At 45.6% G+C, this 25771-nt stretch overlaps 1 protein-coding gene across 2 annotated transcripts in view; it reads right to left on the reverse strand.

Moving 5' to 3' along the window:
• The window catches only part of CEP290 (centrosomal protein 290), a 3224991-nt gene that overhangs the window by 3060971 nt on the left and 138249 nt on the right, over positions 1-25771 (reverse strand). For both annotated transcript variants that reach the window (XM_069629332.1, XM_069629331.1), the window contains exons 6-7: positions 17625-17768; positions 3510-3563 (exon numbers count right to left, since the gene is read on the reverse strand). In XM_069629332.1, the coding sequence (XP_069485433.1) occupies positions 3510-3563; positions 17625-17768 (198 nt within the window). The remainder of the gene's footprint in view (positions 1-3509; positions 3564-17624; positions 17769-25771) is intronic.

Raw genomic sequence — 25771 nt, forward strand, 5'->3', positions numbered from 1 at the left:
GATAGTATAATTTATTGTTCTTTTGCCTTGATGGCTTTTTCTTTCTGCGATAGTGAAGTGGTGTCACATTTACTAATATTGTTTCCTTGTGTTTTTGCTTTTGGAATATCATTGTGCTCATTAGATGTATCAGGTTCTCTAATTTGCATATGTTCAGACTTTGTTTCTTGATCTTTTCCCCTTTGCAACTGCGGGTTGTTCTCTTTGCCAATATTTGTTGCTTTAAGGTTGGGCCCTTTATTGCAATGCTGGTCTAACTTTTTTTTGAGTATCTTTGCATTTCTGTGTTGAGCGTGGTTTATCTTTTATGGGCAGCACAGCGTCATCTTTTTTTTCCTTTCTTGTTATTTCCTTCCTTACCGGTTCCCATCTCTTTAAATGGTGGGCATTCTGGGGCTTCTAAATTACATGAACTGTGCCCCTCCTCCGTTACTGCTACTATCGTTTTGTTTCATCTGGTTTCCCCGACATGATTTTTGTTTTTAGCCTAGTATTTCTCCTTGACAATTGTTTAGTTGGTATTAATTTGGTGTCTTCTGCTGAGTTCATCGTTGTTTGTTGTTTTCACTTTGCTGGGAGGAGTTCTTACTTGGTCCGTTCCTCTCCGCTCTCTCTCCCCGCTCTCCTTCCGTCAGCCGATGGTCCCGCGATCTACTGCCCGCCGTCAGCGCGCCGCAGGCACCGCTCTCGTCCCACGCCTCCTCTCCAGCGCGGGTGCCCGCTCTCCCCGCCGGCCCGCGTGAGTAAGTCCACGCTGCGAACCGCCTCAGCACTAGGTAATGGCGGGGCGGTTTGTTGAGGTTTCCTGGATGTGTGTGTGGGTCAAAGGACCTTGTCCCGCAGTCCCCCCCACACAGTTCTCCTCTGATTAAAGTGAACCACGCAATGTCTTTGATGCTACGTACAACAGCGCCCGCTTTTGATTAGCAGAATCTTTGAATGTTGTAATGTTGGACAGGTAACTTTAGATGTATGGTAAATCTAAATCTATACTGTTCTGTATCTTCTGTATCTGTATCTTCAAATGTACTTTATTACAGGCTTCTCAGTTTTGCCTCAAGGGGGGGGGGGGGTTCAAAGGACGTGTTCTCGCAGTCCCCTCATGCTGTTCCCTCTCTATGACTTTCCGAGTCTTACCTGTCTGTTTAATATCGACTGTGAGTAGTTAATGGTCCTTGGTACATGGTACTTGGGAGGGCTCCAACTACAGCTGGTTTTAAATAAAGTTTCTTTTTTGTTATAACTGTGTTCAAGTATGTTGTGCACAGAGGGAGGTTCCTACCTGGGTGGGTTGCTTCCTCAAATCCGCTAATCCTGCGGACTCCAGAAGACTTCACACTCTGCCTCCACACTCTATTTCTTTCAAGACACATGTTTTCAGGCACACATTTATTGTACTAGTGTAAGGTCAGGTAATAGGTTTTTGTTAGTTTAGGCCATCTTGTTTTGATGGACACCACTAGGATAGTTTTAGTTATTTGTTGGTTGAGCGTGCTCCCATTCTTAGATATAGGGCTAGTTAGGCGTTTTTCCAAACCTGATTGTTCGAATATACGCCCTTGAAATTTGACTCACTTATGTCAGTCGTGTTTTTGATATCATGCCTCCCTTACGCAGGTCTTGCAACTGATGCTTCTTGCCCACACAGATTTCTCTTTTTCTGCACCTGTGCTTTGGTTTGCATTCACTCTGGAATCTCCTTCACCAGCCTTTTAGCTTTGCCACAGTGTGGTCTTCCACATAACTCACTACATGTGTGGTGTTCACTCTCTTCCACCACCTTGCCTTCACAATCTTCATAAGTGCTCATCACTTGCTTTTCACTTTATCCACAAAGTGATGTATTTGCCATTAAGTGTTCCTTATGCGTGTTTCACACATGCTTTCATTTCACTGGTAGACTTACCAAAGCTTTTCTTTAGTTCGGTATTCAATAATGCTTGCTTTCTAATCACGTTCCTTTTCTTATAGTTCGGCATTTGCTTGTGGTGTTAGGCTTGTGGTGTTAAAAAAAACTCACTTTGGGTTCACCATTACCTGCACACATAGTTCATCCAGCATTACCATATGCCCCAGCTGTAGCCCCAGGAGCGCCCCGGTATGAGAATGCCCCTCAAAGCACTCAGCGGCTCCTGTGGGCATCTCCTCTCTTTGTTCTCCTGTTCGTTGGCTCTGCGCACAATTCTCTCAAGCTCTGCAAGCAGTGCTGGCCTTCTGCGAATCTCACTGTGGGTTGTCGGCAGCTCTGCTCCTCACTTGCGGACACTGCTGGTGGCCAGCAGCACTTGGGAGTCTTCCGTGTCCCACAGCTCCGGCTGTCGGTATCCAACAGAGGAGACTAAGGCAGCTTCGACCCTCTCACGGCCCACTCGCAGTCTCTCCTCTGCAATAGCCAGCATCCTGACTTGAGTTCGGACCCTCCTCGGCAGCCCTCTTCTGGGTAGGAATTCTCACCTTTCAGGGCCCGTCTCTCCCAGCATAGTTTCTCTCCTGCTGGTTTCTTTCCATTGCTTGCAGGTAGCTCTGCCTTTTATGCACCCGTGACCTGTTAACAGGTTGCAGGTGCAAGTCCTTCGGTTCAATTGCCCGACTTCAATTACTCAGGTTCTCTGGACATGCCCGACCCTTGCAATAATTTCCAGGCCTCTTCCTCATCACAGTACCAGCGTGTTGTTACTGAATGTTAGCGTGCACAACTCCTAGTCGTCACTTCTTCGTCCCAGAACTAGAGTGGTGTGACTGTAGAGAGTTATGCACAACTCTTGGTTGTTCTTTTACTATTTTGGCCTTATGTTTCCAGGAAACAATACTAGGGGGTTGATATGTGTTTACCCTCCCTGACTAAGTAAACATCCCCCTATTTAACATCTTCCTAGTTTCAATACATTGATGGCATTTTGCCGGGACATCTTGATAGGAAGAAAAGGAAGACAATATCCCATGAATGCTACTGTGACTAATGGTTCATCAGGAAATGGAATTGGGTGATAACGCGTCTCACTCAAGGACATCTCCCTTCCATTCACCAAGTCTCCTCTACCCAGGTGACCCTCCCTCGCATATCGACACACAGGGTCAGGATCCAAAAGCGATGCCCTTTTCCTGGCCACCTGAGCAGAGGATATTGTGGAGAAGGAAGTGAGAACACCCTCAGGTTCCTCACATCCCCCACCGGCAAACTTGTACACTGCTGTGCGGTAATGTAGCAGTAAACTGAATAACTGGCATGTTACAACCGCACCAGCAAAGTCATAATGACCCCCCTACATCTCCAATAATTGCTTGCCTTGGTTTCTTTAAGACTAATTCTCTTCTGCCATTCAGATCAGATGACATTGGTTGCAGGGAGCCGATAACCTCCACATTTTCAATCATAATTACGATGTGCTCAGTTTTTAGGGAACGGAAAGCAGACTGTCAGAAAGCAGACTGTCAGAATAAAGAAATCTACGTCATTGCAACAGGTGTTCAAATGTAATGAGATCAAAGAGTAATAACTTGCTACCAACCTCTCTTCTCAACTTGCTGCTTTCATTATCTGCTTCTTCATTGCGGAGAGCAAGCTGCAACATAAATTGAGCATTATTACCATAATTGAGTGCTGTAAAAAAAGAGGAATTTTCACGGACAATCATTAGGTTTCGGGTTTCTAGATTGAAAGTCTACATGAGCAAGGCCTAATAGCTGAAAAAGGTACTTATTTTTTTCCGAACCATGAAGAATGGCGGGTAGTGTGGTTCTTCAGTATAGAAAGCATTACAGATTCAAATGCTTAGCATATATTCAGGCTCCTTCAGTCAAGGAGCCCATGGGAACGTACAAAGTAGTGTATTGCGAAGGCATCATGAAGCAAGACACAGGCAACAGGTTGCGAATTCAAAACACTTATTAACTTAAATGTCAGGATAGAAAAAGGCCTAACTTGCCCTATGCTAAGGTGGAATTTCCCTACCTAAATGAAACCAAGTAAAGTCTAAGTCAAAGAGTTCAATTTAAGAATCTGTCTTTGTCCAAAACCTATACTTGCCCTCCCAACTAATCTATACAATGGGCCTCATTACGAGTGTGGCAATCCGGAAACAAAAAGGTGCTTGTAAGGTTACTGGCACCCTTGTTTCTGCACCGCCACACTACGAGTCTGCCCTGCCAGGGCCACTGCATCCGACAGGTCTGACCCTGCCGGGCACAGTGGCCCCTGTAGGAGAGATTCTTCACGAAGCACCGGCACAGTTAGCAACAGTGCCGGCGCTTCCATCTCCCCACTCCCATAGAGTCCGCTGGGACTCTAAGGGAACGGGAAGTTACAAAATCCAGCATGACTTCCCGCACCGCCAGGACATGTGTTAGGCAGAATTGCATGCAGTACCCTCTGGGACGACCACATACAATTAGGACTACAGGTATAAGCAAAAACCAACCTTTGGTATAAGTCTGTACTACACAGTTTGTGGTAGTGAGCTGAGCAGCCAGGCTTATCTCAAGAGGGAATGTGAGCAGTACACGAGGTTACACAGAGGTCTTACAATCACAGTGGTTCAAGTAGACACTTCTACTCAAGGTTTCTTGGTAAAACACTTATCAATTTATTACACAATCATTTAGAAAACATTCACTAGAAGGAGGCAATTTAATATTATACACAAACACTTCAATACCAAACCAATATGTTTCTGAAAAAATTAGACTCCACTGAAATAGGAGCAAAATGGCATTTCAGTTACTTTCAATGGGAGGAAAAAGGCACAAGTTAGCAGAATAGATCACAAATACTTTCTTAAGCAGGGCAAATACTTTTAGTTCACTAGGACTCGATTCAGTTTAACAGGCATAGGCCAATGTCAATGGACCAGTGCCTTGGATAGTAAAGAGCAGTTCTTGAAGTAAACGGTAAAGTCTTTGCCAATGTTCTCAGAAGTAGTTTGTACGAAAATGAATCATATGTTGGGTCACAAGCTGATTAGGCCTGCAAGTTGGGAAAGTTCTGCGAACTTTCACTGCGAGAGGCAAGTTCTCTCAATCGGGTTGGCACAGTACCTTAATATGAAGAACAAGATACAACAGAGGACATTGGTTCCTGGCAGTTCCCGCAGATCTCACTGTTCCTGAGCCTCAGTCGCAGGGACAAGAGGGAGGACGTCGGGGGACTCCTGCACTGCACGGGATCATCGAAATACACTGACAAAATGGAGTCACTTCAGTTCGAGTAGCTGTTCATCAAGCACACAAGCTGGTGTCCTTCCCCCTGGTTAATCCTAACCAGCTCCGAGAATGGTATCCAGGTGGCTTACGAGTTGATTGGTCCCACCAACTCAAAAGAAAGAAGTCGTCCTTAAAGGGGCTTCTCTGTTGAGATGAGCTTGGCAATTCGGACCTGCAGCAGGACTTCACCAGGCAAACCAACGGTCCAGGAGTTGCAGCAGCCGTCCTCTTCCAGCTAGTCTTCGGTTCTTTCATTCCAGTGGTTGACTCTACTTTCCAGTCCAAGAGACTCGCCTTTTAAACAGTTTTCTCCCTTTCATTCCAGCTTAGCTGCCACGCACCCAGCAGGGTGGCTGTCCTTGCCGGACAGTCAGCCAGCCAATCACGCCAGAGTGCATTTGGGTCGCCTAGGAGACTAAGCACAGGGAGTTTCGGGCACCTCCCTCACTTCCTGCCCACCGCAGTCACTCAGGCGCCAGAGGCGGTCTTCAGTCCTGAAGCCCGCCAAAGGCATAAAAACAAAGGGACCAAACCTAGTTTGGCACGCAGAGACAAACTCTAGAAGGAACTTTCCAAAAATAAATGGCGAAAAAAGAAGACCGGGACCTGTTTAAACAAAGGGACTTAAGGCGCCACCTTGAAAAACATGGCTCCCGTGATTTTTACCTACCGGTGTTTGCAGTCGGGAAAATTGATGGTAGTTCGTTGTAAAACCACTGCCACCAGCCATTTCGATAGAACAGGGTAGCATTTGACTGCTACATGAGTTTCTAGACGCAGGGGATACTAGGTAACCCCTGCAGCACTCTATAGGAAGATAGTGTGTGCTGGGTCTAGGAATTAATTTAAAAAGACTAGTAAAGTCAATTTAACCTTACAGTCTCTGGGAAGCATTAGTTTATCCCAGAGAAGGTATTTAAACCTTTAGGAAGTCTAAAAAGACATCCCTTTGTCACTGCACTGAGGGTTACCTTAAAACTCCATAAATCAAAGAACACAAGAGTAAAACACACATCAAAATACATGAGAGTGGGGAAAAAGGCTCACACGCTTTCCAGGTAAATAAATGAAGTCCTCAAAATCCAGCAAAGTTGCTGGGGGTCTCTAAGGTGAAGGGAATTAGCACATTTATGAGAATTCTCCCTAACATATATGTCATATGTCCCAGTGGCATCGGGAAGTCAGGCGCCGGATTCAGGGTTACAGGGTTGGCGGCAAAACACTGGTTACACCAGCGGGTCACAGTCAACTTCGTAATGAGGCCTAATGTGTAGGGATGTCAGCAACCAAAAGAAACCGTGTCCAACAAAGTTCTGCGCTTCTTCCAGCACGCAGCTTCCTTTCAGCTCCCTTCACCAAGCATAAAATGATTCCAATAAAAAGTCTTAAAGTTACCTTTGTTAAGTTCAAAGTGATAGTTTTAACCAATACTCGCGGTTCCCTTCCCCAAGTTCCAAGTAACACAGTTCCAAACACAAAAGTATCTTGAGTATCCGTACGGAAGTCAATAAAAACTTCAGATGTCAGGGTTCCTTTCGCCAACACTATTTTCAGTATCACAAAATTATCCTTGAGCTATGTTTAGGGTCCTTTATCACACTTGCACCGTCTTTTTATTGTTGGTTTTCATGTAATGTAGTTTTCACACAGTTTAGTATTCAATATGCCTCTCTTTCATTGAAGGTTAAGTTCCCTTGATTTTAGATTGCAGCATAAATGGTTTTACTTGAATTTAAAGTTTCATTTAGGTTCAATGTTAAAATTTCATTATTTTCAGGATTCAGCACACGGTTGGTTTTCACTTTAGAGTTCAACATACAGTGGTTGTGAAGTTTCACTCATTTCTGAACTCAAGATATGACAATTCTGCCTATTGGTAGGGTTTTCATTCAGTTCGATATTCAATAAAGGCTTGCATTCACAACACTTTCAATTCAACATAGTTTTTAATAATGCTTCAGTTTTCTATAATTGTTGAGCCCAGCCCTCGGAGGCGTTTGAGGACAGGTTTCCTATAATGCGCAACCACTGCGCGACAAAGTATTCCGTCAGAACGCAAGAGTTCAAAACACTTGCGCACCGGGTTTCTTACTCGTTAGAAACTCACTGGTCGCATTCACAGCTTTCCAGCAGACTGGATCGTACAGCCTTCTGTGTGTGATGTCAGGGGTCCAACTCCAGCACCTAAGGCACCCTTGTGGCGAACTCGTGACACAGGGGAACAAGCACCTTGACCAAAAGTAAAAGAGACAGCCTCCCCACACAGCTCCTTTCACAATGTTCGGTTTGTTCCACAGAGCCCCAGATCCAGCCCCTCTTCCTTCCCCGCCCGCACTTTTATCCCCCACTCCCCCCTCCCTGCACTTGCGTGAACTCAATATCACCTGGCCTAGTAAAATGGTCGTCTTCGTCTTCCCTCTGTTCCCCCCCCCCCCTCCCTTGCCTCACCTTGAAACACTTGTGTATAGGAGCGTTATAAATGCCATTTCATATTATGCTTCCATAGATCGCCTCTCTCTGCAGGCCTAAACGTCTCTGCATGTTTTCCAAACAAAGTTCCCTGCTGCTGCTCCCGTCACTCTTTTTGCTGGTGGGCTGGTCTCCTATTATAACCTGCAGCCCGTTGACAAAAAGTCCAACTCTTGGTACGACTCTGAGCTGGCTGCCCTTAAACGAAAGTGCAGAGCAGCGGAACGGAAATGGAGATCTTCAGGTGCACCATCTGACAAACTGGCCTGCCGCCTTCTTCAAAAGGCAATATAGACTCTGCATCCGCTCCAAGAAAAGTTTATATTCACATCTGCATCTCGGCGGCATCTAACATGGCTGAACTCTTCAATGTCTGCAAGCAACTGGCCAATCCTACTGAAGCCTCTTTCTCTACTGCACCCAACAAGGCCCTTTGCCCGGCCCTGGCTGCACAGTTCACTGCCAAAACACACAACATCTCTCTCTCACCCGCACCTTTGCTTGCTCCCACATCTCTTGGACCCCCCCTCACTCCTCCCACTCCCCCTCCCCCTCTTCTCTCCTCCCTCTCCCCTGTCACAAGTCTGGTCCATGAAAGCCCCCTCCAAACAGGTTGACCCATGCCCTCCTAAAACCATCAAGGACAACATTCATTCTCTTGCTCCAGCCTTGGCCAACCTAGGCTAATTTCCCAAACCTAGCGAGTCCCCCAGCAGCTATGCTGGATTTTTGGGGTTTATTTTTTTTTCTCCTGTTTTATGGGCTATGGGGTCTTTTACTCCATAGGGTCTCATGTGTTTTTTATGTGGGTTACACAGCACCCTCCGTACCGTAACCCAGGAGTGTCGTAGCGACCCCCCAACATAGACTCCATACCCTGGGACTGACTACTGTCTCCCAGGGCATGTAAAGTCACCATTGGCTTTACTAGTGCCAAATTATGAACAGAAACCAGTACAAACCATCATATTGTGGACATACTGGTCGGGGCAATTCGATTGCCCCGGGGTCTGTTCGAGGGGGCACATCTCCGTCCACCTGATCAAGTTTTGGATGATGGCAGTGGATACTACTTTTTATATACGACCGCGAATATATCCCTATGGGATTTTCCCATTGTTCGAGGCTACCAACTTTAATTATTTAATTCTTATAGCCTCGAACATACCGCCGGTTTATTTATTTATTTAATATTAATTCAAAGGTTTGGTATTTTTTTGCCAGAACTCGATTCTAAAATGGCGTTTGTGTTCTCTTCTGTGACTCCAACCCAAGTCAAGCCCTTTGTTCCACTTTTTAGCGGGCTTCTCCACAGAAGCCTCCAAAAGTGGTGCCACTCTGTCTGGGTACCACAGGGAGTGTGGGAGGGGGTTTAGGCACCCTGGACTGAGTTGCCTTGGCATCTCAAGTCGCACTCTTGTGTGATTGGCCCACTTAGCATGTCTGATTGACAGCTAGGCTGAATGAATGGGGGTTTGCTGCATAAAAGGAGGGCTTTGGGGACTGGAACTTCAGAAGTCACCACAGGACCTAAGAATCCGAGGAGGGAGAAGCTGAGCCGACCTGCAACGACGACACCACCGGTGGAGCCCTGCTGAACCATCTCACCACTTTTCCCAACGACAGAGGAGATCTCCAGTCTGGAGAGTCTTCTTCCTTTGACTGGTGGGGATAAGCAGTTTTGCCTTCTTTTCACCTTCCTGGAGCATCTCGTGCAATACCATGGTTTACCACTACCGCGAAGAGAAGGGTAGTAACCTTTTAACCGGAGGACTCCACGGCTGGTTTCTTACCCTGACAGTTCAACGACCTTCATCTTTCCTCCACGACGAGACCTCTTCTTCCTCTGGACGAAACACCGACTTGCACCTGCTGCCAGGAACTGCCCCCGCTGGAGCTTCCTTCACACTTAAGGTACTGTGTCCCGCCTGGCTTCCCTTGCGACAGATCGTTCGGGGTGACAGTAAAGCCTCGACTTTCTAACCTGGGCTAGCCTGGGACAACCTAGCTAACTTTTCCTGACTTTAATTTCATCCTTTTGTGCGAACTATCTACAAGATTCTTTGGGCCTAACCCCACTGTGTGAACCTGGACCCCTTCTGCTTGCTCTCTCCAAGAAGGGGCCTTGCAATTGACTTCCTTGCTCTCCAGTAGACGTCTGCCTATCCTGCCTTACTGTGGTTCTTTGTAAAAGTATTGAAACTTGTGTGCTTCCTTAACTCTGCCCTTTTCCCTCCCTTTCTTAACTTATTAGAGTGTCATTGCATGTTAAGTGCTCACCTCTGTCTGAAAATAAGTGGTGTTTCTCACTAAGAATTGTCTAATAAGTGACTAGGGTTGTATATATATGATAGTGACTGTGTGCTGAATTTACTTACCTCGTTTTTGCTAGTGTAACTCACAAGTGTGTTTTTAAATAAATAATTATATACTTTTACATCAAAGCTCTGGTCAGTTTTTGTTTGTGCTACTGTGTCTCTGTACCTATTGTGTATACTCTGCATACTGCCTAACTCTTCTTGAGAGAAGTCGGACTGCTCAGCCACAGCTACCAAGTGAATCTGTGTGGTACAGACTGCTACCAAGTGGGTTTACTGCCAAACACCTGTAGTCTTAAATCTTTTGCAGTGGCCCGTAAGGGAACTGCACAGGTTTCTGCCAAACAACCTCTGCAACCTCTTTCAACACTGGAGTTTTCCCCGCTTCTCTCAAGCACTCTTCAAAAAACCCTCTGCTGACCCTTGTATCCCAGCAAACTAACGCCCGATCTCCATCACTCCTTTCCTGGGAAAACTCTTGAAATATGCTATCTCTCAGCTTACACTCCACATTGAATCTGTTGGTTGTCTCCATGACCATCAGTCTGGCTTTAGAGCATCCAGATACACAGAAATTGCTCTACTGAACACCTGTGAAGACCTGCTCTCAAATCTTAACTCTCCCTCATTCTTCTCGACCTCTCTTCTGCCTTCGACACGGTAAACCACAACATCCTGATCTCCTGCCTCTGTGATACCCTGGTCATCACAGATGATACCCTGGGCATCACAGATCTGGACCTGGCGTGGCTTGCATCCTTTCTCTCGGATCGTCCTCCCCAGGTGAAACTTTGGTCCTTTTTCTCCTCTATCACTCTCCATTTGTGGTGTCCCTCAGGGATCCAACCGATCCCCTTGGTTCTTCAATCTCTACATGGCCCATCTGGCCCACAGGATCTCTACATTCACCTCTAACTTTCAGTGCTATGCAGATGACACACAGCTCTCTTTCAGGCTACCCTCAGCTTCCTCCTCACTCGCTCACTCACTCACTCCTGACTGTCCGCAATTCAGTCTTGGTGCGCTACTAATGATCAATGCCAGCAAGAGAGAGATCGTCCTCATTGGGATCCCTGCTCCCACTTTCCCCAATTTCTCACTGGCCGGCTTCCCCTGGCCCTACGCTCCCATCTGCTAGTGAAGCAAAAAATCTGGGGATCATTTTCGACTCCACTCTCTCCTTCTCTTCTCACATATCGGCCATCCCCAAAAAGTCCCTATACCAGCTGCACCTTCTCAGAGGTATTCTACCTTTTCACACTTTCCCCCAAAGGCTAACTGTCTCAGGAGCCCTGGTCCTTTCTAGGCTGGACTACTGCAACTGCATGGAATCGTTCCGCTGCTGGAGATTGTGCATCTCTCTAGAATTTAGTAAAATGAGTCCATAGACTAGATCTTCCTTGGGGAGAATTGAGTCGATGGGTTAGGTCAATATTCAAATCACCAGCAATAATGACATGACTTGACTTGGATGTGATCAAAAATCCATCTATTAGATTCTCCATTTGAGCAATAAAATTATCATCAGTTACTCGCTTGGGATTCCAGTAAGTATTGATCAGCAAGATCTCAGCCCATTGGTCTATTCCAGAAGGGCTTGCGGGCGTTACCCAAGTCAATGTTGTGGCCAAGATGAATTCCGATGCTATTAGCACCTTTAAACAGAGATAAACCACTGCGGATCTAATGGTGGTGATTAGGCCGGATCTTGGTCTGCCCTTCTCTCCTTTATGAGCTGGGGAGTGCGCCAGTTAGAAACCATCCAAAACGGGTTTCTCAACCTACCAAGTTTCTTGCAGACACAAGGCATCAAAGTTTGCGAAATGTACGTCAGTCTTGATGGTCAAGTGTGAAAAGCCCCTGGTATTCCAGGAGCCCAGCTTCAGATTAACATCTAGAGGATCTGATATAAATGGCTCCTTGTTCAAAGTGTCTCGAAGTCCTTCTGATGGCTATTTCTTTCGCGATTGTGTCTTTAGGAAATCCATACTGTCTCTTCTTCGATCATCACGGAGGGCTGTTTCTCTTTCGATTTTCCTACCATGTATGTTCGCTTCGCCCAATTGGTCCACTGGCTGGAAGATTCTACGTGAAGATAGGTTGCTTGGATGATCATTGTGCATCCGACGCTTGTCAGGGCTCACTTTCCCCGTAGGGATCCTGTCGAGTGTTGGATTTATGTAGAGGTCTTGAGTCCAGATTTTCGGTGTTAGTGTGTAGAGCGTCGCCCATTGGTCTCCTCCTATGATGGGGCCTTAAACAATCGCTATCCTGAGCCTTAAACATAAAAAGTGTTCGGTGTTGGGGTGTAATTTCTGGATAAAGTTTAGGAGATGGTTTTCCTTCTGCTACGTTAGTCAAGTCAAAGCCCATGTTGTACAGTTTTTCTCTTGCTCTCCATATTTGTTGTTGAGTATGGTTGGAGCCTATGTGGAGGTAAGAACTGTCTTTTCTTCCATTAGGGTTAGGTTTGAGGATATTAATGTGAGAAAGACGGGTCTCATGAAACAGTTTTGGTAGAGCCCTTCGATTCAGTGTCCAGTTATCTTGCTTTTCGTGTGATCTTTGAAGTTTGAATGTTCTTGACAAGGTTGCCTTTTGCCTATACGAGGGGGGAATGATTGTGAAGATTTTCTCTCACTGAGACGTTGGATTTAACCCCCTAAGGTCATGCACCCTGGATCTATAATGAACTCTTGTGTCATCAGGAGAGGACCTCTGATCTTTTATTCTGTCTTGCTGTTCACAAACTGTATTTGAGGCAGTGGGTCGAGGACCTTGATGTAATTGATCACGGAAACCACCGCCATACTTTCTCTTGCGTTGCTACTTTTCACGCAGCAGCCCCTCATTAGCACTTTCTCTTCTCTGAGGAGCTTTCTTCTTATTCAGGGGCACAGGCGTAGTCGAAGGGGAGTCTAGAAGCAGGGTGTTTGTTTTAGGCTCTTCCACTGCTCTGTTTTCCCGGGTTTGTTTTTTTTCCTTTTTTGCTGGTTAATAGACGGGATTTCAGATTCTGATTCTTCCACTGTATAGATGCTCATATTCATTAGGTCAATCTAACTGCAAGAAGCATCTTGCGACCTGTCTGGGCTCCAAGAGTCAGTCAGAAGCCTTTCCGTTGGCTTCAGTTTAACCACTTCTATTTTGAACCGGAGAGGCGTCCTTTTCAGAGTCCCGTTGGACTCTTGTGTTGGTCTTGTTTGTCGAAGCCATGGGCGCTTCCGCACGTGGAGCAGGAGTTTTGGCTTTCAAGACCTTCTTTCGTCTCTGTACTGGTTCACTAGATCCTTTGTGTTGAAAAATGTGGAAAGTGGATGGAATCTTGACTGTGGTAAAGTCAATTGCTTTTGAAGCTGGTTGAATAGAAGCACTCGCTGGGAGATTAAAGGCCACCGAACCATTTTTCTTAGGTGCGTTGAAGGTCTGCCCATCCTTTGCTTGCATCTTCGTCTGCGGAGTAGCCTTTGTAGGTGGAGGGTGCCCCCTCGATGATCGTCGGGTTAGCTCATCCTCAGTGAAAATATGCTCTACACAGTCAGCTATTGTCTTCCTTCGGTAAGAAGCACTCAGTAGTTTGAGTACCTTGCGAGAGTGGAGGGCTCGCCACAGAGCGAGCTTGAGGGCAGACTACCCCCTCTACAGAGGGGTCAGATCTTTTGTTACCAGTGTGCCCTTTACCATCACGCCAATAATGTTGCTGGGCGGACACAAACCCCTCTAAAAAGGAGTTTGGTATGCATATATGCAATCAACGTGTTTTGGTCCTTAAGGGTATCGTTAATTGCTTCATAGTGCTTCCCAAAAGAGGCCAGAGCAATAGTGACTGGACAAGATGGTCATAGGGTTCAGTTTTTTTAGAAGGAGTGTCATTCAGTGTCCTACATGTAATTTCACGTAAGAGTCATGGAGGTAAAGGAGAACCAGTACTTTGATTATGTCCAATGCTTTTGTCTTTTAAATTACCGCCCCATAGGACGTGGGATTGGAAAAGAGTCCACTTTATGAGGGAGCATGATACCATTTGCAGGAACGGATGGTGGCAAAACCGACCCCCTTAAGTCGCAAGGTGGTAAAGGTCCTCCATTCCGCTTTGCAGCGTCAAAAGGGTTTTTTGCCTTGACACCCTCCCTGAGAAGAGCCACACCAAGGTCCAGCTGAACATCAGCGATAGGCCGCATGTTCTGCAAGCCGCTTGTTTCACATGGGCAATTTACCACCTCTTCTCTCCTTTGCTTCGGGACGTCCAGTGTCGGCTGAGATATTTCAATTTGCTGGTTCGCCGTCCCAGCCTGGGAGGTTGGTTGCAGCGTCTTGTTGATACTTCTTTCTGAAGGAAGGGGTGTCTTGAGTGGTAGATTTAAATTAGAAAGGTGTGTGGCGGGGTCTTAAACGATGGCCAAAAACTCAGCGTCAGATAAATCTTGAAGGCCTTCACCTTCAAGATATGTTTTTTTACCAAAAAAATCTTTCAATGTGGTCATGGACATTGGGGTATGCGCGTTCAAAGGCCTTTTACCACCAACTAGCCCTCTTTTCTAAGGTGCCTTTGCCCGCACCGTCCTCCGAGAGAACATTTTGTGGCCACTACCCAGTGTTCTCGACTTAAGGGGTTGGTCCAGACTACCACTTGCTGGCAGTTCATCCAAGCAGGGAGGATCAGTAGTGGGGACGTTGGTGGAAATTTTCAAAGTTTCCGTGGGGCAGGGACTCTGGTTCTGAATTTCAGCTGATGGAAGTTTCAATGGGCTTAAAACAGAGCAGGCTTCAGAGGATAACCCTGCACCCACAGTAAAATCCCCTCCCGCCTCCGCTAGAGGCTGCTCCTCCAGTGTGGAGCCAAGAGAATGAAAAGAAAGTTGGTGTTCCTCGATTCCCAGAGGAGTCCTAAAATCTTCTCCCCCAGTGTTGTGGATCACTATCACCACCTTATCCACCCGTTGACCTCAAAAGAAACAAAGTCCAATAATGTTTCTCAACAGTAGGAGATCTCTTTAGGATGGATGAAATGGGCTTTGTTTTCTTCTTTTCCAGACCGAAGGCTAACTCAGACGCTGGGAAACCATCCCAGGTTCCACCACCAAAGGTGAGTGGAGGGGAGAAAGGAGACCAAGGGACTTGTTCCTGAGGTTATCCTATGGTGGACAGGGGTGTACATGCACACTGATGCTTACTTACCCCCCTGACTCCGATTTTCTCAGATGTCTTTGTGGATTGTCTGGGTCGGGGGGGGAGGGGGAGGAAGGGTCGCTGGGGGCATAATCATCTGCTCTTTGCCCAGGAGTTGCAGGCTTGAGGATTCTTCCAGTCAGCTGGTAATGCAAGATGCAACCCCTGTTAGTGAAGGAATGCAGAATCCACCGATGCAGGCCTCCTTCGGACAATTCAATGGATGGAAGAAACCGGGATTCACCAACGGTCCCAGTTTGCAGGCACAACGGGCATCCTTCCAGTCGTGGTCACAGCAGCTGCTCCAGGACAGGTTCCCTTGATCGTGGGAATCCAGAATTTCAGATAGAAGGTTACTTGAGGCACATTGCTGGTGACCAGCAAAATTCTGGACTTCAATTCGAAAAAGCGATGATTCTGGCTAGGCAGCCCAAACGAGCTTATCAGTCCACCGGGCAGTTCCGGGACACTTCCAAAGGCTCTGAAGGACTGGATCCTCAAGAAGGTGTTGAGACTAGGTGGTTCAAATTGTCCAAGGGGTGAAGCAATGCTCAGGGTCTTTTGGAAATCAGGCAGATGAGCAGGGCTTCAATGGGCTGTACACAAGGAGAGATGCTGGATCACTTCAGGAGTCGTCTTCGGATTTTCAGCAGGCTGCTCTTCTTCGAGGGATTCTTGGCTCGAACTTAGATCTACAGAACAGCTCCAGAGGTCTTCCTTTTTAACCAAGATTCGAGCTGGAAGCAAGTCCAAGGCCACCAATGGTAAGGACCTGCACCATTAAACAAAACAGTAGTTGCCCAATCTGGGACAACTACTGATTTGACATCTGCCCCAGAAGCAGACTTTCTGGCACGAAGGATGTGGGCGTGCACAGATACAGACACACAGACATACACACACACACACAGTAAACGTAAATGTGCACACCAGAAATAATGCAAGAATTGTAAAAACGTAACTGCTGTAACCAGTTTGTCTTTAGGCACATATAAAAGTAACCCAAATGCCTCTGTGTAAAAGGGTAATACAAAAGTATCCCCATTGCATTGAAAGATGCTGTGTGCAATATAAAATACAAGAACTAAAAAGGGAAACAGTTTCCTAGTACTTATAGTCTGAAGGACTGATCAGTTTCCCCATAATATGTGAGCAAAAGGCAGGGGAAATGAAGCAGATGGCTTTACCCCCCTCCCATTCAAAAGGTCAGAGCAGGATCAAAAACAGAGCAAAAGGAATGGGATTCCACATGTATATAAACCAGAGCAAAAGGAATGGGATTCCACATGCATCTATGGAAGTAAAGTTGCAAAAGGAAAATCTTTTTATACATCACACATTTGAGTAACAGCGACAATTTGGGGTTAAGACGGACAAGATTTGCAGATCTTGTTTAGCGTGTGTTGGTGGAGCCCACACTAAGGAAGTAAGGATTGGTTTTAAAAAAGGCACATATCTGTGACTTCAGTTCAGGTGCACCATCGTGGACTCGGCCTGCCAATGTTGGCGGAGCTCTGGCTGAGTCAGTGAAACAATTGTTTACCCAATTCAGCAGAGAATGAGACCTTAACACTGGCAGGTGGTGCCGACTGCGACAGTAAAGATTAAATCCAAGATGGCGCCTTCTCTTGAAATATCATGGGAAGGTCCGGCCAGCAAACTGACACCAGATGAGAAATGTGCAGTTCCATGGTAGAAGAACCAATCACAGCTCTTGCTTACATAGTTCACACACCTGAAATACCTCAAACAGGAATCCTGTGTGACATACTGCAGGAGGAACAAAGAGCGTGAGACACAGGGTGTGTGGATTTCAGGACTTTACCGTGCAAGGCGAAGAAAATTGTTGGGAGATATGTGAGGAGAAAAGTTGTACGAGGAGGGGAGAAAGTGAAAATCGAAGGGAGAGGAGGCAAGCAGGTAGGAAGAACAGTGTAACATCAAGAGGGAGGGGGGAAGTTGGTATTTCAAGTGGAGGAGGTATGGTGGAACATCAAGGATGAGGAGCAGAGATAATAGAGAGCTGAGGAGGAGAAAAGGCAGTGGAGCATTAAGAAAGGAGAGGAGAATGTAAGTCCAAGTAGGAGAAGTAGGAGAAGGAGCGGAGAAGAATTGAAAAGGAGGAGCAGAGGAACATTAAGAAAGAGGGGAGAGGTGAGTCTGGAGAAGAAGGAAATGGACAGTTGACACCAGAGGAAGCAGGGTAAGGAAATAGGATAAGGAGCTGAGATGATAAGAAAGTGAAGGAGAAGGAGAAGAGACAGGAGGTATAGGCAAGACAAAGGAGAAAAGAGGAAGAAGGGAAGACAGGAGAGACAAGAGAAGCTAGTAGAGGAGATGACAGCAGAGGAGGCAAAAGGAGAGGGATGAGACAGGAGAGGGAAGAGACAGGGGGGAGGAAAGGGTGGAAGAATGGCAGTGAATTTTTCACTTTCGCCACAGACAAAAGGCAATAAATATAGAACTCACTTGCTCATTAACTTTTTTTTCTTTGTCAAGCTCTTTTTCCATTTCAGCAAGTTCACGGTCCTTTTGTTCCAATTGCTTCTCAAGCTGACGGATCTCATCACGTAAAAAACGGGTATCACGACCACCAGTGGACATTTGGGCCATCTTAATAAAACACCACAAACAGAAATGTAATAACTATGGTACCAAATGTGGGAAAATGCCAATTTTGCAGATTTTCAAAGAACAAAATAATGTAATCATAGCCAAATAATGTTGTTAATTATTAAACATATTATATGAAATCATGCACTGGCTGCAAACTAAGGTCCAATTTAGTCCATTTAATGCCCGGCTACCGTATGTTTGTTTAGAAGTTTGTTATGTTACATTAGAAAATCTGATATTAATAAAAGAGCTAGAATGCGTGGTCAAGCTACCATTAGATGTATTCCCCACCATAAAAAAAATCTCAAACACCGCACACAAGAATGTTCACATATGAAGGAGGTTTACACACTGACTCAAACACATGATTGGCAATAAAATGGCTCAGAGATGTTCTACTGATATGCCAAAGCACAAGAGGATTGTTTAAAAACAATATACTGGCCACAATTGGGTTTAAAATACACAAACAAATTATGCATTTGAGATCATCTTTACACCAGTCTCGCCCCCTCCCCCCACATACCTTCCTCAATCAATTATCTGACTCTGCATTTTTTTTGTCTCCCCTTGCTTTTAAGCCAAACATGATTCACACATATAAACACAGGAAAAACAGGTGCACTCCACGGTAATGAACATCTCTATTTAGTCCATAAATGCTTGAAAAACTGTTCATTTATTTGAATGTCCAAAAAATTATTTTTTCTACACTGCAAAGTTCTATATGTATATTGCATCTATTTGGAGAAGAGTGATCAAGTACATGTAAAAATGTACAATAACTGGTGCAAATCTGAAATCAATTGACCATCAATGTGTAGTCTGTGCATAAAATGCATGGAGAATTTTATATGTGGAGTCAAGATAATTTGTTTGTCCATACCATCCATCTGTCTTGAATTGTAATATTAAAATAGACTGCATGTTTCAGGAACCAGCCCTTCATCAGCTAGCCAGCCAGGAAGAGCTGTTGCATCCAAGGGTCAGAACAAAAAGGACTGTACTTCATATATTGCTCTCCAGAAAAGAATCCACTTTCTCTCCACCCTACTTTTGCTTTACTTTATCACTTCCCCCCCCCTCTCCAATTCCTGTTTGTACCTGGCATCACTACAATAGTGCAGCATTGCTGTAACTCACTAGCATACGTTTAGAATTATGTCAAAGGACAGGGTAGTGTAGTTCTACTTTGTTTTCAGGTCTCGATTAACATGACACACATTCAAATGGCCTACTATAACATTTCACAGAGGCGAAAGACATGGCTGAAAAGTGCCTTGCTGACTAAAAACACTAAAGCTCATTTGAAGCCTGGCAAATTGCATTAATTGTTCCGATTTTTAAAAAGGTTATCGATAGCAAAATCTTTGCTTCAATCTTGCTTCAACAGAAATGGGTAGCCGACACCTCTAGATTGTCTAGATTTCAGATAGGATTACAAAAGGCCCATTCCACATATCTTAATGGTCTAGTTCTCAAGTACATCCAGCATTCTACTTGGGCGACCCTGGACATGTGTACCTATATCGCTACTATCAACCTGTCTTCTGCCTTTGATCGGGGCAGACTATGGGCAAAACTGAAAAATTGGGGGATCCCTAGTGGCTAATTATGGCTTATTATAGGGCTCCATGAGAACTTGCCGATAAAGGATTGATTGAACCGAGACAGAGCCTTGTTTCGTCATATTCCTACGTGATCTGGACTCCGACAGGGATGCATCCTGAAGGCTTGCTTGTTTAATCCTTATGTGTCAGATGCAAGTGACCTTTTAATTCCCAGCATCCTTAATTCCTGCAAAACTTGGTTCGTAGCATATTTCCTGGCTCGCATACGTGGACGATTTTCTCCTCTTTGATCAATCGTGTGTGGGCCTAAAAAGACTCCTTAAAGCCTTTCCTACATTTGCGCTTGACAATGGTTTGAAGATTAACCTAAAGAAATCTCAAATTCTGGCAATTTTGAGAAGCACGAAAAAACGCCTACAAATATGGTCCTGGGATGGCATTCCGATTCAGTTAGCCTCCCGCATGACATATTCGGGTTATACAATCTCGGCCAGTCCGGGCTTTGTTAATGGCAGGAATGTGCTATATCATAAGGTGACCATGTTGACATTGCAAGCCCTAGCGATACACTGTAAATTTGGTACCTTCTCCATTTTGCCGGTACTGACGTTTTATGTATGTAAGGTGGTGCCCAAACTAATTTATGGCCAGGAATTGTTTCATGGCTCCTCTCTGAAACCATTAGACCTGTGGGAAGCCAAGTTTTGGCGTTGAATATTGGGGCCCCTGAATTGTGTCCCTTTTGCCGCTATGAGGTTTGAACCAGGCCTTATTCTGATTCATGCTTGAGCAGAATGGAATCTGTTGTCTCCATTTAGGAGCCTACTTCTCCCCATTCGTGATTCACTTTACCTGAACTTACAAGAAACCATTCACCACCTGCGAGAGAATACTACAAAACATTAATATGAATATAGATACCCTTATTTTTAATCCACTCAAGGTGAAGTCACAGTTGTGCGATTGGATTGCCACTCATGAGAAATTAGTTACGTACTCTTCCATGGCTCATCTTGCCCATGAACATAAAAGAAGGGGCAAGATTGGATTATATCTTACTAAATTTCCTTATATAAACTATATAAAAACCTTTCTGCAACTAAGATGTAACCCATTACCAACTTAAAAAATTCTCACGGCGTGGTCTGATCTCTACCGATGACCCAACATGCAAATTTTGCCATCTAGAAGCTAATATTTAAACAACAAGACACCTTCTCTCGTTCTGTAGTGCATTAACGGTTAAAAGATGTTACTTCTCAAAAATGTATCCCGCCAACGAGTGGTCTCAAGAGTCTCACATTTGGCACTGATGTATAAGTGGAAGAAATATCTCCGAAACCTTGGCTGTGGCTTCCTTTTTCAAGTCACTGAAATTGAATGAAAGCCTTTTATCCATTCCTGCTATAGTGTAGTCTGTTTTGTGAGACTCTGCTTGTAGGTGCAATAACATTAAGTATAGTATGACGTATAAGGCTCTTTGCCTTTATAGATGGTCTCCTGCAGCGATTTTGAGTTGTATTCATTTTTGAATTTTTTTTTATAATTGTGTCCCATGTTAGCCTATTTATGTTGTTGGTCTTATTTGAACTAATCAGGTCACTGTATAGGTTAATATTTTCTTTTTCCTTTTCAATCTCCTTTGTCCTTTGTGTAATGTATCACGTATTTTGATATTGTGAAACGCGAAATGTATTATGACTTCTTTTCTGATTTTGTCTTTGTAAAGGTTTTCTAACCATATACAATAAAGAGAAATGGTTTAAAGTGCAATCAATATCAGTCCTAAGGATCTTCCCGGAAAATGTTGCTATGTCTATAAAAGTGTCAGAGATGGATCAGGTGCCACCATACACATACAGTGAATTTGAAGTCATCTGCAAATGTTCAAAACAGAAAGATTGTACAGGCTTGAATTATGGTTGGCCTCTCCTCCTGCACCATTACTTGACAGATTGTGCATAGTTATTGCTAGCACAGCAAAATTAAGCCAAATGAACCAATGCCATTCACATCAGAACCTCATGCACATAGAGGGCCACCTCACATCCGCTGTCCCCTTCTGCTGGGAGGCAAATAATACGCTTTTTGGAGAACTTTCTAGGAAACCGCGCTGTGCATGGAACTTTACCAACACTGGCAAACATATGAATATCAATGAAGATTTGTCTCACTTGCTGACAAATGCCACAGAAAAAGAGTTCGCAATTACAGAATTCCATTTTAGGGATTCTCTGGATCCACTTTTACAGGGGTCCCTTCTGCGACTGTAACCCTTTGCGATGTGCTGCCCTAAGTAGCCCATATGGCTTGCACAGCCATTTTGGTCTTGGGAGTGTTTATATCACATTTAAAACGTGTGTTTGGGTATAGAATGGAGACAGCTGTAATTTAGTTTTGGCTACACCTGTGGTGTAGTTTTAGCACATTAGAAGCTCAATGCGCCAGCATAGTAGTAAAACGGCTGTGGTGCAGACATGGGCTCACTCGTAGACGAGCCCTACAGCCTCTACAGTGGTTTAAAAGTAGACTTTTTTCTGTGGCAGACATTCCCAATACATACCATATGTGGATGGGCCTGAATGCCTGACGTTTAATTAGGCCAGCTGGATGCCAAAACCTTTGTGCATCTGCCTGGGGTGTGTTTGGAGGACTAGCTTTGGCCACCCCTGAGTGAAAGTGTTTATCTAGGGGAGACCCTCATCATTCCTCAGATTATTTGCTAAATTGTTTGACGTCTGAAGATGGGCTGCCACATCCAAGGACCTTATTTGGCCATAGTCGCTGGAAACTGGTTAATATGTCCTGGCCCCTGTTTCTTCTTAAGTCTGGAGGAAACCGTTCAGTGCTCCTTGCTGACTAGACTGGCTGTCCCATCTTGGGACTGATTCTGACTCATTCTTGTGTTGCCTATCTGAAAACCCTTTCTGGACCAAGCAGCTTGTTGTAGGGCATCTCCTTGGGCTCAATGAGTGGTGGGTTGCCACTACTCCACCTTACATCAGGCTTGGATTGTCCATGATCGCCTTTCTCATCATAGGTCCGTTCTTTGTTGGCCGGCTTCCCAGTGTTGTCCCTCAAGCTGTCCACATCCCTTTATTTGGGATTGTGGTGAATCTGGTGATGTCATCACTCCTTTCCCAGAGGTAGTCTCTTCTCATGTCACCAGGGGAAGGTACTCACTACCTGATCATGACCCTGGGGACAGCTATTTGAGGAAGGATCACATGGGGGGAGGCGACCTTAAGGTGAGGGAGCTGGAGTGAGGCATTATCAGATGATACATGGTATCCCTTTTCTCCTTTAGGGATATCCTCTCCATTCCTCATGCTTTGATGGCATATTGTAATTCCCCTCAGCAACCCACAAAGCATCTTGACAATAGCCTTTAATAATCTGAAACCAACCTACTGACACGTGGAAGAGGACAACCAGAATGAGGATTGATCAACTGAAGCAAAACGATCAGTCTAGTAGTTGGAGAAATCCGAATGACTCTGAACATCTCCCTTAGTCAGTGCAGGAGTTCAAAGATTGAACTGATGAGCAACAGTGAGATCCGACCGGCTAGCCTATGCCAGGTAAACCAAGCTGTCAGTAGGACAGACTTGCATGGATGCATGAGAAAATTGTGGAGGAAAAGGAGGCAGCAAGTGAAGCTGAAGAGCGGAGCAGAGAGTAGGCAAGGCAGCATCAGTGGCACACTCCCACAAGTTCTAGAGACACTGAAGAGGGACACGAAGCAGAGGGGAAACTTTGTACCAGCAAGGGAAGCCAGGTGACACGCCGAATGCCATATGCCGCCGAGCAGAGACGTCCAAACCGAAAAGAGAGCAGACACAAAGCAGGACCCAAACGGGTATCAGAGAAGCTACAAAGCCGTTCAAGCACTGGTGAGCCCTTAGTAAAAGGCTGGGGCACCGTAAGGGAGTGGGAGAAGGCACTCCTAAGCACAAGTGGGAGGCAAATCCCTACGGCTTGCTACGTGGCTAATCTTCATAGTCCCAGTACTTGGGGAAGAAGGAAAATACAAGTACCCCAAATGGAAAGGGGAACTGGGGAAAATTAAATAACCCCTTGATCCCAAAGCTGTTGACTGTTGTGTTGAAAGTCCTGTCAGGAGAGTACAACAGGCAAATGGCGAGTCTGGGATTCACACCCATAAAGTTGAAATTGAAAGCCCCGGCAGGAGAGTATTTTAGGCTAGCTAGAGAATTAAAGCAAAAGAGAAAGGAAGGGCAATACCCCCTTCTTGAAAAGAAGTGTACAACAGACCTGGAAGGGGAGTATACCAGGCGTTGATAGTCTGGAAACTGTGACCCAAGTAGTGGCATTCTAAAGAATGAATCCAAAAGAAGATTCATACTCTTAGGATTTTGGACTGCATTGCATGAGGAGAAAACCTGGGGAAGGGAGTCATTTCCCCGAGAGTGAATTACAACACCAACAGGAGGGAGTTAACCTCTCGGGCTACAAGAACTTGGCTATTCGTATTGACCTTTTTACTTTTGGTGAAGCGAAAACCTGGGGAAGGAATTGTGAACACTATCCATTGAAGATTTCTGTTGAATTTTCATCTTTTGTTTAACTTGAACATTTGTGCACTCTTTCAAGACAAAGACATTACAACATTACCCTTAGCACATTATAGTTATTTTTAGTGTGAGAGGACGAGGATAGGATTTCGGACACAGGACATTTTAGCTTTGGACATATTGACAACGGACAAACTCCTCTAGTTTTTGTTAGAGTAGGGAAATACTGCCTAGATTAGGCACAGTGAAGCCATTCCCAAACAGGGAAAGGCTTCGTCGGCAGGCACCACCTCACAAAAATCCTCTGGAAAAGTTCACCCGATGCGGCAGAAATGTGAAACCTCTGCAATGCTACCTGCCTTTATCTTCGCCTCTTAGGACAATTCGCCTTTCATACATTTTACTTTCCCTTCCAGGTGAACATGGCTTATGGCTTCGCCGGCAGGCCACTAAGTCACAAACAAATGGACTATTGTTGAAATCCGGGGAAGGGGTAGGGTGTCCAAATGTTATGTAGCCAGTAATGTCCAGATTGTCCGAACAGGTAAGTATGCCAAATATTTTGCAGATTGGTGAAACGGTGTTGAATTGTATATAAGCAACAACGACTATTTGCCAAGCCACAAACCCACACAACGTTGGACTTTTATATACATATAGAGATGTAAAGAAAAAAGAAAACCCATCTTGTCCCATTTCTAAAAGGGGTTGCCCTACCTCAATAAAAAGACTAAGGACTCTTTCAAAATGTCCAATAAAGTAAAATGTCCACCATCCTGGGTCCAAGCCTATTTCTGTCCGTTGCACTCTAGATTAAATAAGGATAAACCAGGTGTCTTCTTGATCCAAAAGGAGGAGTCTCTTGGTCTGGATGCCAACTCAAATGTTGAGTTCTTGATTAGAAAATACGAGTTGTTCAACTTAAAAAGGTATTGGGGAGCACTGCCTGAATAGGCTCCAACTAGTGACCAAAAATCCTACATAATCCTGGTCCTTTCTGCAATTGGAACCAGCATTGAATGTGGGCACAGCAAGCCGAGAGCAGGGGGGCACTAGTTGTACCGGTTAGTAAATGTGAAGGAGTTCCCAGAGTGCACTTACCGGCTGGGAATCAAAAGAAGGTGGTGCAGCCGTTACTTTCGCCGTCAAAGCGTGGGCTGAGCCGTGAGCGGGGCTTAGTGCAGATAAGCTCTCCCACTCTCGGATGGTGGCGGGTGGCTCCTGACCTGGTGGAAGACCGGTGGGGTTTGTTTGAGGCCATATCCAGGACCATCAAGGAGGAGACCTAGACTGCGGTGGCCCGCGGCCCCTGAAGGGTGACAGTTGCTTGCCGAGTTGGGTCCAGGCATGCCTCTTGCTGAAGGAGCTTCCCCGGGACATGGTACATGCTGTGCAGCGGGGAGAGTAGTGTCTCCCAACTGCACTGGAGAGCGCAGCGACACCCGGGACATGTGGGTGAGCCTGCATGAATTGCAGTGAGCCTCTAGGCGCTGGAACGAGGTGTGGCCAATTGGTGACATCCTGCCTTGCATACTATGCTTGTGGCAGCCGGCCACTTGGAGAGCGGGGCTCTATGGCTCCGCTGGATGGGCCTGCTCCCCACCCTCCCCCCAACGCGATCCTGATATCCTCCTGCACACAGGGGCTGGCAGCCACCAAGAGCACCCGAGGAAGTGCCCCTCCCCCGGGCTACCGACCCTGATCACAGCTGCACACAGGGGGCACACAACATGCTGAGAGGCCGCTGGAGCACCAACCCAACGTGGGTTTAACTGCAGTATTAGAAGAAGAGCCCTGTACCATAGATTGAGCATCATGGCTCCTTCAATGGTCATCCTGCTCTCATGGGTGGCCTGGGACCTGGAATGAAGGGCTGCAGGTGACCAGATTGGAA

The sequence above is a fragment of the Ambystoma mexicanum genome, chromosome 12 (genome assembly GCF_040938575.1).
Source record: "Ambystoma mexicanum isolate Mex_15411 chromosome 12, UKY_AmexF1_1, whole genome shotgun sequence".
NCBI classification, from domain to species: Eukaryota; Metazoa; Chordata; class Amphibia; order Caudata; family Ambystomatidae; genus Ambystoma; species Ambystoma mexicanum.